Below are 17,025 nucleotides of genomic sequence, written 5' to 3'. Positions count from 1 at the left end.
GGAGAAATATCAATAACCTCAGATATGCAGATGACACCACCCTTATGGCAGAAAGCAAAGAACTAAAGAACCTCTTGATGAAAGTGAAACAGAAGAATGAAAAATTTGGCTTAAAATTCAACATTAAGAAAACTAAGATCATGGCATCTGGTCCCATAACTTCATGGTAAATAGATGGGGAAACAATGGAAACAGTGACAGACTTTTATGGGGGGGTTCCAAAATCACTGCAGATGGTGACTGCAGCCATGAAATTAAAAGACGCTTGCTCCTTGGACGAAAAGTTATGACTAACCTAGACAGCATATTAAAAAGCAGAAATATTACTTTTTAAAATTTTATTGGAGGCAAATTACCTTACATTAATATATTGGTTGGTTTTGCCATACATTGACATGAATCCGCCCCCGGTGTACATGTGTTCCCTTTCTTGAACCTCCCTCCCACCTCCCTCTTCCCCATATCCTCCCTCCAGGTCATCCCCGTGCACCAGCCCCAAGCATCCTGTATCATGCATCGAACCTGGACTGGTGATTCATTTCACATATGATAATATTACTTTGCCAACAAAGGTCCATCTAGTCAAAGCTATGGTTTTTCCAGTAATCATGTATGGATGGGAGAGTTGGATTATAAGGAAAGCTGAGCACTGAAGAATTGATGCTTTTGAACTGTGGTGTTGGAGAAGATTTGAGAGTCCCTTGGACTGCAAGGAGATCCAACCAGTCCATCCTAAAGGAAATCAGTCCTGAATATTCATTGGAAGGACTGATGCTGAAGCTGAAACTCCAATACTTCGGGCACCTGATGCAAATAGCTGACCCACTGGAAAAGACCCTGATGCTGGGAAAGATCGAAAGCAGGAGGAGAAGGGGACGACAGAGGTTGAGATGGTTGGATGGCATCACCGACTCAATGGACATGAGTTTAAGTAAACTCTGGGAGTTGGTGATGGACAGGGAGGCCTGGCGTGCTGCAGTCCATGGGGTCACAGAGTCAGACACAACCGAGCGACTGAACTCAACCGAACTGAACTGACTATGTTAAAATAGATAACTGAGAGCCTACTGTATAGCACAGGGAACTCTCCTCAGTGTTCTGTAGTGACCTAAATGGAAAGGAAATCTAAATAACTGGATATATGTATGTGTGCTTAGTTGCTCGTTGTATCCAACTCTTTGCGACCCATGGACTGCAGTCCGCCAAGCTTCTCTGTTCATGGGGATTCTCCAGGCACAAATACCGGAGTGGGTTGCCATTCCCTTCTCCAGGGGATTGTCCCAAACCAGAGATCAAAGCCAGGTCTCCCGCATTGCAGGCAGATTCTTCACCATCTGAGCCACCAGGATATACGTATACATATGCTAATTCACTTTGCTGCACAGCAAAAACTAACACAACATTATAAAGCAACTATATTCCAATAATTTTTTTAAATTGCTCCAAGAAGGGGTTCACAGGTTTCACACTGTCAAAGGGGCCATGGCATGATAAAGTTTCAAAATTCTACTCTAGACCCTGCTACACCTTCCCTCAGTCCTCACACTTCCTCTTGGCCTGTCTTTGGAAAGCAGGAAGGCTCGTTCCCAGGACAAATGTTCACACATGGTTTCCTCTGCAAGAACTCTCTGCCAACCCTGAATTTCACCCCAACACCACCTTCTGCCCTCCTGTGTTAGCTTTCCCAACAGCATTACCCCAGCTCCCACTAGGGTGAGGCCAGAGAAAAGCCTAGGGCTAGCACTTGAGGTACTCCCTCTCAGGGCCCTCTGACTTTCAGAGTCAGCACTTGCAGGGTCCAGGGAGCTAGCATCCCCTACAGTTATACGTCCCCTACTGTTATACATCCCGGGTGCCTCTTGCCTCCCTCTAGTTTGGGCCCTAATGTGACCAAATCTGTACTCAGAGCTTAAGCAAAGCTCTTGAAAATACTCCACTTGACTGTCTTTAGAAGTCACTCTCAACCCTGGCTCCACAGAAGAATCACCTGGGGTGCTCTGAAAAACCCTGTGCTAAAGCCACATGTCTGCAGGTAGCCCCAGGTTCCTGTAGTTTTATTTTTCATTTAAAGTTATCCAGATGATTCTCAAGTGCACACAAGGTTGGGAACCAATGCCTAAGAGAGATGACTTCTGTAAGCATCCCTCAGAAGTTCCTGCTGAACGTGAATTCCAAATGTTTGTGTTAAAAAGAGTGACAGATGATTAAGACTCACTACCCATGCCCAGGCATTTGTGTCTTCGTGTATTCATTCAACAAACATGCCCTGAGTACCCACAAGGCCCCTCGGTACAGGGGTTACCAGATGCTCCTCCCTTCCCCTTAGATATGCAGACTGCTGAGGAATACAGACAAAAAATTACTCAAACCTGTAAAGGAGTACTTACAAACCCTAACAAAAGAGCTATGAAGGAGCAGGCAGTGAGAGAATTAAGTAAGGAGGAGACTGTCACATTATCTAGCACTAACAGGCCCATCCAAGGATTACCTAATTCCCTAGGGATGCAATGCTTTTTGCTTTTAAGTTACTATTTACTCTTGATGAAGCATTTTACAATTCTGAAAGGGTAGATATTAACTTGTGGAAAATCTGTTAGATAACAAACACTTCTTTTCTGATAGCAGTGCAAATGAATTTTATCTTACAAAAGAATATAATAACCCAGTTACAGTTTTATTGTCCTGTAGGGCATTAATCAATTTTATACGTAATTTAGCAATCTTATTCCAGCATTCTTTCTTACCATGACTATAAATACTTCTGACTTTCCTACACTTTCTTGAACCAGCTCTACTATATGCTGGTTCCTTTGTTAATGAATTAATTTGACAGGACATACTTTAGATAGGATGTCAAGGACAGCCTTGGAAACCTAAAGGATGAGGAGGAGACGCCAGCACTAGAAGGAGAGGAGGGAGAACAGACCACTAACAACCCAAGATCTTGACATAACATGCTCTTTCCTACAGTAGGAAAGAGGTGGCCCAGAAATGGATACACAGCCAGTAAGGCTGGGGGACAGATTACAAGAAAGAAAAGAGATTTGAATGAGTAGGGGTAGTAGGCAGAGACTAGATTATGCAAGGCCTTACAGATAACTGTATGGACTTTGAACTTTGCGCTATGTACAATAAGCAACCACAGGGAGAGTTTCAAGGAGCTATATAAAATAATCTATTTTGAAAAAGCTACTCTTAGTGCTATGTGGGGAAAGAGACTGGAGTACAAAGAGAGAAGGCCAAGAAACTAATGACAAAACCATTGTGGCACTCAGGAAAGTGGCTGCAGGTGGCTTCATTTAGCAAAGGTAGAAAGATGCAGGAAGCAAGCAGTGAGACTAGAGCAATATTGGCAGAACTTTTTAAATTATTTTAATTGGAGGATAATTACTTTACATATTGTGATGGTTTTTGCCATACATTGACATGAAACAACCACAGGTGCACATGTGTGCCCCCATCCTGAACCCTCCTCCCACCTCCCTCCCCACTACATCCCTCCAGGTTGTCCCAGAGCACAGGCTTTGGATGTCCTGCTTCACTCATCAAACTTGCACTGGTCACCTATTTTACATATGGTAATACACGTTTCAGTGCTATTCTCTCAATCATCCCACCCTCGCCTTCTCCCACATAGTCCAAAAGTCTGTTCTTTACTTCTGTGTCTCTTCTGCTGCCTTCCATATAAGATCACCATTACCATCTTTCTAAATTCCATTTATATGCATTAATATACAGTATTTGTATTTCTCTTTCTGACTTATTTCACTCTGTATAATAATCTCCAGTTCCATCCACATCATTAGAACTGACTCAAATGCACTCCTTTTTATAGATGAGTAACATTCCACTGTGTATATGTACCACAACTTCCTGATCCATTTGTCTCCCACTGGACATTTAGGTTGCTTCCATGTCCTAGCTATTGTAAATAGTGCCACAATGAACACTGCGGTACATGTGTCTCTTTCAGTTCTGGTTTCCTCAGGGTGTATGTCCAGCAGTGGGATTGCTAGGTTGTATGGCAGTTCTATTTCCAGTTTTTAAGGAATCTCCACGCTGTTCTCCATAGTGGCTGTGCCAGTTTGCATTCCCACCAACAGTGTAAAAGGGTTCCCTTTTCTCCACACCCTCTCCAGCATTTATTGTTTGTAGACTTTTTGATGACGGCCATTCTGACCAGTATGAGAAGATACCTTATTGTAGTTTTGATTTGCATTTCTCTAATAATGAATGATGTTGAGCATCTTTTCATGTATTTATTAGCCATCTGTATGTCTTCTTTGGAGAAATGTCTGTTTAGTTCTTTGGCCCATTTTTGATTGGGTTGTTTGGGGTTTTTTGGTATTGAGCTACATGAGCTACTTATATATTTTAGAGATTAATTCTTTGTCAGTTGTTTTGTCTACTATTATTTTCTCCCATTCTGAAGGCTGTCTTTTCACCTTGCTTATAGTTGTGCAAAAGCTTTTAAGCTTAATTAGGTCCCATTTGTTTGTTTTTACTTCCATTACTCTGGGAGGTGGGTCATAGAGGATCTTGCTTTGATTTATGTCAGAGAGTATTCTGCCTAAGTTTTCCTCTAAGAGCTTTATAGTTTCTGCTCTTACATTTAGATCTGTAATCCATTTTGAGTTTATTTTTGTGTATGGTGTTAGAAAATGTTCTAGTTTCATTCTTTTACACGTGGCTAACCAGTTTTCCCCGGCACTACTTGTTACAGAGACGTCTTTTCTCCATTGTATATTTTTGCCTTCTTTGTCAAAGATAAGGTGTCCATAGGTGCGTGGATTTATCTCTGGGCTTTCTATTTTCTTTCATTGATCTACATTTCTGTCTTTGTGACAGTACCATACTGTCTTGATGACTGTAGCTTTGTAGTATAGTCTGAAGTCAGGAAGGTTGATTCCTCCAATTCCATTCTTCTGTCTCAAGCTTGATTTGGCTATTCGAGGTTTTTTGTGTTTCCATACAAACTGTGAAATTATTTGTTCTAGTTCTGTGAAGAATACCATTGGTAGCTTGATAGGGTTTGCAACGAATCTACAGATTGCTTTGGGTAGTATACTCATTTTCACTTTATTGATTCTTCCAATCCACAAATATGGTATATTTCTCCATCTATTTGTGTCATCTTTGATTTCTTTCATCAGTGTTTTATAGTTTTCTATATATTAGGTCTTTTGTTTCTTTAGGTAAATTTATTTATAAGTATTTTATTCTTTTCGCTGCAATGGTGAATGGGATTGTTTCCTTAATTTCTCTTTCTGTTTCTTCATTGTTAGTGTATAGGAATGCAAGGGATTTCGGTGTATTAATTTTTTATCCTGAAACTTTACTATATTCATTGATTAGCTCTAGTAATTTTCTGGTGGTATCTTTAGGGTTGTCTATATAGAAGATCATGTCATCTACAGTGAGAGTTTTAATATGCATTCCTTTTATTTCTTTTTCTTCTCTGATTGCTGTGGCTAGGACTTCCAAAACTATGTTGAATAGTCGTGGTGAGTAGGCAACCCTTGTCTTATTCCTGATTTTAGTGGAAATACTTTCAATTTTTCGCTATTAAGGATAATGTTTGCTATGTGTTTGTCAGATATGGCTTTTCTTATGTTGAGGTATGTTCCTTCTATGCCTGCTTTCTGCAGAGTTATTATCATAAACGGGTGTTGAATTTTGTCAAAGGCTTTCTCTGTATCTAATGAGATAATCATATGGTTTTTATCTTTCAATTTGTTAATATGGTGTATCACATTGATTGATTTGTGAATACTGAAGAATCCTTGCATCCCTGGAATAAAGCCCACTTCGTCATGATGTATGATCCTTTTAATATGTTGTCGGATTCTGTTTGCTAGAATTTTGTTGAGGATTTTTGCATCTATGTTCATCAGTGATATTGGCCTGTAGTTTTCTTTTTTTGTGGCACCTTTGTCTGGTTTTGGTATCAGGGTGATGGTCTCCTCATAGAATGAGTTTGGGAGTTTGCCTTCCTCTGCAATTTTCTGGAAGAGTTTGAATAGGATAGGTGTTAGCTCTTCTCTAAATTTTTCATAGAATTAACCCATATTGGCAGGACTTCTGATAGATTATATCATGAGGGAGGGAAAGGAGGAAATCAAGAATGTTTTCTAAGTTCCTAGCTTAAGCAATTGCATATGGTAGGGGTATTTAGCAAAATGGGAAAGACTAGGGGTTAAAGGTTAACACACACATACACACAGGTGCATGTCACTCATGAAGTAAGGGTATGACTCTTATAGAAGAAGGACTGAAAGGACTCACAACTCCCTGTGTGACAGGTCTTTCGGATTAGGCTTCAGAGAGCATTCTCTTTCACCTTCAAGGTTTGTGTCATCAAACATTAAGCTAATGGATTTCAAGCAAAAAATTGGAAAATGCTAAGTAGCAGCTCAAAGTTTGGCTCAGTCTTGTACTCATCCTTACTCAACATATGCTGACTGCAAGTAACTTATTTAAAAAACCTTTAAATGAGTTAATTACTCAGAATTAACTCTGAGTAATACTTAAACCCTCAGTGGTAAAAGGCAGCATCAGGATTTATAAAATGGAGAAAGCCTCATATCTGGAAAATGGGTTAAGCCCTTATACAAGTGATAACTTAGACAATCCACCCCTTCCACCTCCTCCCCCATCCCCAGGAAATTAAGCTATAGATCTGAGCACAGATCAGGTAAAAGATTTCAGTCTAACCAAATATAAGCAACAAAGGTGTCAGAAGTTTATTCTTTTATATAACAAAGAAGCTCTGAACTCTTCCAGAAGATGAAGATGGGAGATACTATAATAAAGATTAACGATCATTTACAATGGAATGGAAACTTTCAGTGCCTACCACAAATTGAAATTCAGTGAGCTATAACTCTGAAAAAATCACAGCAAACACTGACCAACAGACACCAAACCAGCCACTGAAATTACACTCTATCAAGAAACCTATTTCAAGGAACCAAATTATATAATACCGAGGGATGCTTTGGGGGTCAGTTGTTCTTTTTTCCTGTTCAGGAAACATTCCAGATTTACAGATTAGAATCAGGACCTTACTAAACAGAAAAAATCATCCAGAAGAAGCTACTCTGCATAACAATAAAAAGCCTGGGAAATTGAGGCTAAGATCCTGGTTGGAGCTGGTTAGAACCTAACATCCTTAGGCAAGTTGCTTAATTACCCTAAACTTCCATTTTCACATCTGTAAAATGGGGATAATAACAGCACCAGGATAGAGACTTTCAGAGTTCACCTACATCCAGTCTCCTCTACTTGCAGGCACATGAGAGAACTACATCCCCCAAAGCCCACTCGGCATGTCAGTAGATCCATGTGCCAAGTTCTGGCCAATGCACTGTGAGCAGCAATAACCTGAGTTACATCCAGGCCAAAGCATTTAACTGCTAGGCTGAGAAACTATTTCTCTGTTGTGGCAATTATAGGAACAGGTGCTGTGTTGGAGATGTCACAGGATAAAGCTGCCAGGATCACAGAGCCAACACATGGAGGGCAGCTGCCCTGGAGGGTCACCCTGATCCAAAGCAAAGCAGTAAGCAAGTCTTTGTTCCATTAAGGCACTGACATTTCAGTGGTACCTGTTATCACAGCTTATTCTAGGCAATGCAAATCGACACAATTATCTAGTTTAGGTAAATGTCATGAGGACTAAATGATATAGTGTCTGGCACACACTAAGCCTTTAATAAAGATTAGCAGGATGATTGCAGCTTCCTGATGGTTAGTGTAAAAAAGCTTCATTTTCTATAGTCAATCTATCAGAATCTTCTCTGCTATTTGGAGCTACAAGGTTACCATGGACTCACCATAAATCCTGAGCCCACATAAAGATCCACCAGGGACTTCACAGAACAGGTAGGAACAGTTGGGTGATTTTTATCTCAAAATGAGGAAAAAGGCAAAGTTCCTGCATAGCTATGTAGACACAGGAAAGTAATTCATATCACAGTGAACTAACAAAAGACCTCAGCACATCCACTGAATAATCACATTCTTTAAACAGCTTGGTAAAACCAGTACTGAAGCAGGGCAAATGATGCTAAGAGTTTGGGGCTTTGCCTTTGGTTTAAGTCGTGAAAAGTGCTCAAGTATGTGGTGGGTTTGGGGCAGGAGTAGCAAGATAAGAAAATGATAAATCAAAACTCTGAGAAGATAAATTCATTACAAAAAATATTTAGCAGCACCCAAGTACTTAATAGGGCTTTGGGAATTGAGAGATTAAAAGATAATCATACTTGACATGCCTGGCAAGAACAGGAGAGAGAGAAGGGGCAGCTGCACTCAAACTCTCCCTGTTACTCAGTTCCTTGTCCCTCATAAAACCTTAAACAACATAGATTCCTCAAGTGGAAAATTAAACTGAGTCTTACTATTTTGCCACAGGTTCTAGAATCCTTGTCCCAATCTTTCTCAGCTAAAGAACAAAATCTAATTTTAACGGCAAGTCAGATAAAAGAAACTAACCTTAGGTCACTCTCTGAATTTTTTCTCATTAAAAAAAAGAAAAACAAACTAAGACACCTGGTAAGTCCTATTTTATAGAAGAGTTGGAAGAAGAAACAAAAAATTCCACAAATGCTTACAGAACAGGCCTTAAACCCAGGTCTCTTTTTTATGACAAAAATGGTTCTCATTTAAAAAAAAAAAAAACTGTCATGGATAACAGAATGTATAAATGGGAGATACTTACCACATTTAATACTCTCTATCCGCACAGGGAGGCCAGACTGTGCCGCAGCAATTAATTTCAGGGCAATGTAAAACTGTGTCGGACCAAAATAACCAACCCGCTTGGCACCACACAATTCTGTGATCTGAAAACAGACAAGAGAAGGGATGCTGAAAATTCCACTTCATAATGGGAAAATGAGACAAGATAGATTATGACATCTCAAGGATTTCACGGGGTAAATAATCAAAAAGTCCCTGGAGAGCCTATGTGTACACACTGGTGGGATTCTTTATCTTCTAGTTTGCAGGGAGGTTTTCAATTTGGGTAATTCAATTCTAACCACGCATCATGTTTCAGAACTGGGTGATTATTCCTCCTCTTTCAAAGATAAAAATAAAGGTGACAGAGGATGGCTGTTAATCTTCTTACAAAAGAGTGACTTTTTCAGGGGGTGGACTGTAATGTACAAAGTCTAGAAAGTCACGAAGGTGAAAAGAGAACAGTTTAGTCATCACCATTATTTGTGGATTATCCCAGTTGATCGAAATTAAACATGAGTTCATTATTTTTTTAAAGTTCTCAAGCAAAATGATTTCCTAAGCATCAAAATTACATTTTGAGTGCACATTTCAAGGAAACAAAAAAGAAGTACTATATATACAAATATTATTATCAAAATATTGCAATCTTTATCACTTGTAGACCTTAAACTAACATGATATGTCCTATTGGTAGTTTAAAATAACAAATTAAATATACAATGACTTCCTTAAAGTTATTTCTAAGTAATAGATACTCAAAAGTTCAAATAATACTAAGTGGGGGTGAAGAACTAAGAAGCACCCTCACTTCCTATGTCCCAGAGGAAAATATTACATATTTCTTCTAGAAATGTTCTCTGCATATATGTAGTACACACCTGTGTTTTTCCTGTTGTTTATTCAAACTTTATACAAATAGACTATCACATACTATTTTGGGACTTGTTTTTCATTTAGCATTATCCCTTGACTATTCTTCTCTATCAGCACAATTAAAATTACCACGTTGCTTTAACAACTGCATAATATTCTGCTATATAGATATACTATGAATTGATTATTATTATTATTAGTTGGTTCCTTATGGATGGAATTTTAGATTTCCAATAATCACTTTTAGATTTAGATTTCCAATAATTATTGGAAAAATAATTATTCCAATACTTTCCAAAATACCACAAATGCTTCCAGAAGAAACTATAAGCAGCCACTAAGTAATCTTAAGAAAATTACAAAAAAAATTCAACTAGGATGTAAGCAAAAAATAGCAGCATAAGGGTCACCAAAAACGCTCTCCTCCTCAGAACAATGAGAAACTAACTAAAATGGACAGAACTCTGGAAATTGACCAAAAGTTTGCAGCAATTGGGGGAGGGCACATTGGTATTATTCAAGAAAAACAGCCTAATCTGAGGAAGAATGGTGAGTTTTGTGGCATTTTAACTGGCCTTACTTCCATTCTCTTTCACTCCTACTCTGGCTATTTTCACTGTATTGCAGACATCCCTAGCCTGCAGTCATAGTAAGACTGGCAGCCACTGAAAGGACAGAGCTGGGCTTCTTGGTTGTGAAGACTACTGTTTGTCATCAAACTGGGTTATCTTGTGGCCATTACTTCCTCAAACATTTTTCTGTCCCTCTCTCTTTCTCCTTCTGGTACTTCCAGCAGTCTACTGTCTACTGCTCCTAGTCCTAGACTAGGAGCTACAGTTAGGGGGGTAAGTCCTATCTTCTCAGCTACACTCACCAAGAAGAGTCCTCCATTGCATGGAACTGATGGGGGTGGGGAGAGGATGAGGTCATGGCCCAAAGGCTGCTGGCTCACTATTCTTACTAAGATTTAGTAGATTTTCTTGAATAAATGTTTCTACGTTTGCTGTATGTCTTCAGGCCACTTTCCAGAGACTTTAAATGATTGTCCGTTATAATTTTTACAGTTAAGAGGTTATTTCACTGGGAAGAAGATCTGCTGAGTTTTTCACACTGCCATTCCAAAACTCTCAACCCTCCCAGATTGATTCTTGAGTGGAGAAGCAATAGAACATTATGGTATAAAGAACAGTTCTTGGAGTAAATGACTTAGGTGTGAATCCCTGCCTTAGCATCAATCGGCTGCCTGTATAACCTAAGGCAAGTTACTTACCTTTTGTGCCTCAGTCTCCCCTTAAGTATAAACAGGTACTTAACCTCATGTAAGTTAAAGAAACAGTGCCAACAATAGTGTCCATTCAATAAACATGCGATCGTCTAATTTTTGGTCCACTTGTTTGTTGCCATTCTAGCTGCATATTAGAATAACCTAAGTAGATTTTGAAAATATAAAGAGACCTAGTCTGCACTCCCAAAGATTCTGCTTTAATTAATCAGTAGTGAAGCCCAGGCATGGGTATCTTTGTAACGCTCTCAAGGTAATTCTAAAGTGCAGCCAAAGCTGAGAATCACTGCTCTTTGGTAATCTCATTCTTTCCCAGGCTTCAATGACCATACATAAATGCTGCTGCTGCTGCTGCTAAGTCACTTCAGTCGTGTCCGACTCTGTGCGACCTCATAGACGGCAGCCCACCAGGCCCCCCCGTCCCTGGGATTCTCCAGGCAAGAACACTGGAGTGATCACCAAATCACGCTCTCCAAACCTAACAACTCAGATACTTCATGCAGTTTTCCAAAACCCTACTGGACATCTCTATGTGGATACCCTAAGCCATCTCAGACATAATATAAATAAGCCCTACTCATTTGCCCCTCCTCACATATCTTTGAACCTGCTGATCTTCCAGCAACTCTCGCCTCAGCTATTGGCATCAACCATACCATACCTCGAATCAGAAACTTATTTTCAATGCTAATCACATCCAGTTGATTCTATCACAGAACCATCTACCAAATCAAGCCTATCTTCTCATTTGTAACACCTTAATCCCTTCCTAATATCTCACTTGGCCATTATGACAGATTTTATTTTTTAGTAAAATTCACACAAATTAGCATAAAGCAGGGACAGGTTTCTTTAACTTTTTTTTTCTTTTTTCTTTAACTTTATTCCAATTGTTGGTGTTCTCCTCTCAACAAAAAGGTCAGGCACTAGGATCCCACAGGCCAAGTGGTGCAGCCAAAAAATATTTATAAAAAGTAAAAAAATAAATCACAACATCACAATAAGCCATCTATCTGCATGTGATTAACTTCTCTACTAGGCTAAGCTCTATGAAATAGGGAGACGTGTCTTGCTCATTCGTTTCTTTGCCCACCGCATTCTTTATGCTTAATAAACAGTGGTTGAACAGTTTGCTTGACGCAGTCTCCCCTCAGCAGATTTTTCAATTCCAGTTCATCCTCCATAGTGCCTACATAGCTGCCTTTTAAAAGCTGACAATACTGTTCTCAGGCTGAAAGACATCTCAGCCTGGATCCTCACCACCCTCAGGATAAAATTCAATCTTCGTAGCATAGCATTAAAGTTCCTTCACAACCTGACCCTGAGCAGCTTCTCTAGTTTCACCTCTTGACACACACACACGTGGTCACAATTCAATAGCTGCATTCATCTTCTCTTGCTTTCCCAAAAACATCTTGCCCTTTTACATTTCTGTGCCTAGTGCACACGCCGCACAAGATGGGAAACTAAATAGCCTTGAAGTCAAGGTTGGTCAGGCTGAAATCTAGTTTCTTCAAATATAAAATAGATTGTCACTCCCATAGAGTATGAGGGAAAAAAATAAATACTGTACTAAATGAACCTGCTATAATGCTTCATTGTTGTTTAGTCGCTAGGTCATGTCCAACTCTCTTGGGATCCCATAGACTGCAGCCCACCAGGCTCCTCAATCCATGGGATTTCCCAGGCAAGAATATTGGAGTGGGTTGCCATTTGCTTCTCCAGGGGATCTTCCCAAACCAAGGATCAAACCCACCTCTCTTGAATGGCAGGTGGGTTCTTTACCACTGAGCCACTGGGGAAGCCCAATATAATGCTTCAGTTCAGTTCAGTTCAGTCGCTCAGTCGTGTCCGACTCTTTGCGACCCCATGAAACACAGCATGCCAGGCCTCCCTGTCCATCACCAACTCCCGCAGTTCACTCAAACCCATGTCCATCGAGTCAGTGATGCCATCCAGCCATCTCATTCTCTGTCGTCCCCTTCTCCTCCCGCCCCCAATCCTTAGCAGTGTTCAATAATTGTTGAGTTCCATCCTGTTCACCTGGACCTGGAACGTTCTCCCTCCCTACTAGATTAAACTCAAATGTTACAGGCTCTATAGCTTCTTCCCAAGTCCCCAGGTATAGTCTATTTTCCCAGTGTACACTCCGATTATTCAAATATCTATAAATGTCTATTACATGATATATTATCTTGGATATGTTCCAAAACAGAAGGGGGGAAAGGAGTAAGTGAAGACTATGGGTGAAACAAGCATTATCAAGAGCTGCAAATGACTGAAGTTGGCTGATAGGTTGGTGAAGATTCATTCTCCTACTGTGTATTTTTTTAAGTTTACTTATTTTATTATTTTTGGCTGTGCTTGATCTTCACTGATGCACACGGGCTTTCTATAGTTGCAGTGAATGGGGGCTACTCTCCAGTTGTGGTACATGGGTTTCTTATTGAGATGGCTTTTCTTGTTGCAGAGCTCAGGCTCTAGGAGTGTGGGCTTCAGTAGCTGAAGCACATGAGCCCAGTAGTTTTGGCACGTGAGCTCAGTAGTTGTGTGGCACGGGATCTTCCCAGACCAGGGATTTAACCTGTGCCCCCTGCATTGGCAGGTGGATTCTTAACCACTGGATCACCAGGGAAGTCACTCCTATGGCATATTTTGTATACATTTGAAATTCTCCATTTTCAAGCTTTTTAATGTCTATTTCAACACTTATCACATATTATAATTATCTGTTTATCTTTGCCTCCCATTAAAATTTTTCTCTCCGAGGGCAAGAGGGTAACTTCTATCAACCTTCTAGTACAAGGATAGACACCCAGGATACAGTCCAAAACTTCTCAATCAAGTGAATGAAGCAATGCTCACAAATAAAATGTAACTGAGTTTTACAATACATTCCTTATTGTGAATAAGTAAATTACACATCTTCAGATACAAGCTTGCCTATACATGGAAAAAACGAACATCATCAATACAGTTGTCTTGTAAAATAATTCCTAATATTAATAAATTATGATCCTTGCTATGGAAACAATTTAACAACCATAGTTCAGTCAGTATCATCAAGGTAACCTGCAGTTACTCCTTTACCATATCTACCACATGGAACTAGAAAAGTTCTTAACTAAAGGTAATTGAAATTTCTGCTAAAACATTCACTATGGTACTTTCAGACTAACACCCAAATCTCATATTAGTAAACTGCCTCATTTACCTTGGAATCTGTCCTTTGCTGCCATATACCAGTAGAAGCACTACTTTGTAGCCATCGTAGAAGATACACACATAAGTGAGGTAAGCCCATAGGTCACCTTTCCTTCTCTTTGTCTAAGAGACATGCCAAGAACTTTCTGAAATATTCAAGCAGCAAAGAAGATAAATTTTACTCTGCCTTTGGAACTTACATATGGAGCCTCATAAACCTGAGATTTCTCATTCCAAAAAGTAGGTTAATTCTGTAAGTTCTTTTTTCTTTATTGAGGTTCAAAATGTTCTAATTCTAAATTCTCCACGGAAAAGCTCTAAATTGTGGGTAGAAATGTTTTAATGTAATTTAAGGAAAAAAATGGCGGTACCTTACCCCAGATACTCAATCAACAGGGAATATTTTATATAACTGTTCCCTCAAACAGTCCAAGTTGCCAAAATTTTCTCAAAATAAAGAAAAAATGGAAAGATTCCACTCCCCTTCTTTAGTTTAAATTGCAAAACTGCAACCCTCTCAGCTGGACCCATCTTAAGTTACACATTGAGGACATTTCTAATGCAGAACAAGAATCTATGGACTCATGTTTGTTTTCTCAGGTGGAAGGCAAGAGATGAAAAAAAAAAAGAAATGGATGAAATCAACTTCCTCACAGCATACTTATGCACATTCAACTGTTGGAGTGCTGGATACGCATCAGAAAAACTCATCGACCATTTGGGAGGAACCTGGACAAAGTTCTGGAAGAAGATGGAAGGCCACTAAAATAGCTTCCCTCCTACTCAATTCTGAAAGATTAAGTGGCTATGCTGAGTAATCAGTCCACACCAGTTTGCCTGAAATAATACTTTCTTTCCAAGCTGAAATGTAATAAGTTTTCAAAACTGTTCAAAGGTTTGAATAAGCTTCTCTCTTTCAAGTATTTTTATTTATTTATTTTTTTACATTTTTTATGTGGACCATTTTAAAAGTCTTTGTTGAATTTGTTACAATATTGCTGCTGTTGTTTATGTTCTGGATTTTTGGACATGAGGCAGGTGGGATCTTAGCTCCCTCACTAGGGATCGAACCCATGCTCCCTGCATTGGAAGGTGAACTATTATTTTTTTTTATTTTTTAGCAAATATTTTCTCCCATTTTATTTTTTTTCCTTTTTTTTTTTTGTTTTTTTTTAATTTATTTTATTGGAGGCAAATTACCTTACATTAATATATTGGTTGGTTTTGCCATACACTGACATGAATCCGCCCGGGGTGTACATGGGTTCTCTTTCTTGAACCCCCCTCCCACCTCCCTCTTCCCCATATCCTCCCTCCATGTCTTTCAAGTATTTTTAAAGACTTCCTTAGAGAGATTTAAAAATCCAAAGTCCTGGTGGGAGGGGTTGAAAGAATGCTCCAAGAACACTAGTGGACCCCTATTTTCTATTCTCTCTCCACCGCAGCTGGCCAAGTTCAGGGTCTCTGCTCACACAGCTACTACTTCAAGTCATGACCCCAGACTTCTGCAACCTCACATACCATCCTCCACATTCCCTCCATGATATCTTATGGAAACAAGACTACTCCCAACTCAAGCAGGCTTCCGGGGCTCCTCATGCCCTTTCCTATAAAACCCAGAGCACAGTTTTGAGGCCCAACCATCTGGCCCAAACTACCTTTCCAACAAGCCCACCCATGTCTGTTTCCTCCCCACTCTGCATCCAAAACTTCAGCCACCCCAGATGCCAACAGGTCTCTCAACACAGGACAGCCATGCAGGCCTCTGGGCACCTGCCATGTCTCCCACCTGGAAGCTGGATGCCTCCCCACTTCTTTACCCACCAGACTCTTTCTTCAAATCATCTCAAGACCAACCTTATCTTTGAAACCATACTCAATTCCATATGGCATGTTTTCTGCATTATCACTGTCCTCACTACTTTTCTCCATCTCTTTCCCATACCGCACAAGTGGCCAGCACAAGGTAAAAAGTATATCCTTTATCACAGGTATCACCCAGGACTCATACTTTAGGGTTCCTACTACATATTCAGCTGCTCAACAAATGTTTGTTGAATTAATTAGTTCTCGTAGCACATAGCAGCAGAATGCTCTGCTTTCTCTCATCGTGTAATTACTTGTACAAGTGGCTGCTAAATGAGCTTTAGTCATCTCACATTAGAGAGCCTGAAGAGCTCCTGCAGGAATATAACAGCATATTAGCTGCTCGGTCCCTTCCTGCACAGCTAGAACAGACTGGTCAGGATCAGAGCGTGAGAAGTGGCCTGCACTGCACTCTGCCCTGGTCTTTGATTTCTACCCCTTGTCCTCAATCTCACAGCCAAGAACACCTCAGCGGTGCTCCAGCCATTCAGAGCCCTCAAGATACACTGTCAGCTTCTACCTCAAGCCTCCTTCTGCTTACCATACCTCCAGAAGATGACAGCCCACACACTGGCACCCTCAAAAACAGACATAAAGAGAATTGAAAGCACAAGCTTGTAAGTTGTACCTCAGCCTCTCAGGAAATAGCTGAAGAGTCAGGTTCACTATCCTGGATTTTCCTTTCCTACTCATGTATATGTTCTAAATATCAAAAGGGACTTTCAATCCAGAGGGACCTGGGTGAGCCACCCAAGAAAATATGAATCCCCATGTCTGATCACCCAACATGAGGTGCCACAGCACATGCCTAAGCCAAACCCTCACCCCATTAAAGAGAGGACAGACATTCAATGTTCAGGTGTGACTTCAAACACGGAAGCCTGCTGCTGCTGCTGCTGCATTGCTTCAGTCGTGTCCGACTCTGTGCGACCCCAGAGATAGAAGCCCACCAGGCTCCCCCGTCCCTGGGATTCTCCAGGCCAGAACACTGGAGTGGGTTGCCATTTCCTTCTCCAATGCGTGAAAGTGAAGGTGCTCAGTCGTGTCTGACTCTTTGC

The 17,025-nt window shown here is 40.2% G+C and overlaps 1 protein-coding gene across 7 annotated transcripts in view; it reads right to left on the bottom strand.

Annotated features, from left to right (window-relative positions):
• The window catches only part of REPS2 (RALBP1 associated Eps domain containing 2), a 257,054-nt gene that overhangs the window by 180,678 nt on the left and 59,351 nt on the right, over positions 1-17,025 (bottom strand). For all 7 annotated transcript variants that reach the window (XM_055393986.1, XM_088834233.1, XM_088834234.1 and 4 more), the window contains exon 2: positions 8,720-8,843. In XM_055393986.1, coding sequence (XP_055249961.1) covers positions 8,720-8,843 — 124 coding nt within the window. The remainder of the gene's footprint in view (positions 1-8,719; positions 8,844-17,025) is intronic.

The sequence above is a fragment of the Moschus berezovskii genome, chromosome X (assembly GCF_049115385.1).
Source record: "Moschus berezovskii isolate FMDL1 chromosome X, NW_MosBer_1.0, whole genome shotgun sequence".
NCBI classification, from domain to species: Eukaryota; Metazoa; Chordata; class Mammalia; order Artiodactyla; family Moschidae; genus Moschus; species Moschus berezovskii.
Note: the sequence above shows the minus strand (reverse complement) of the source record. Positions and strands in the feature narration are given on the sequence as shown.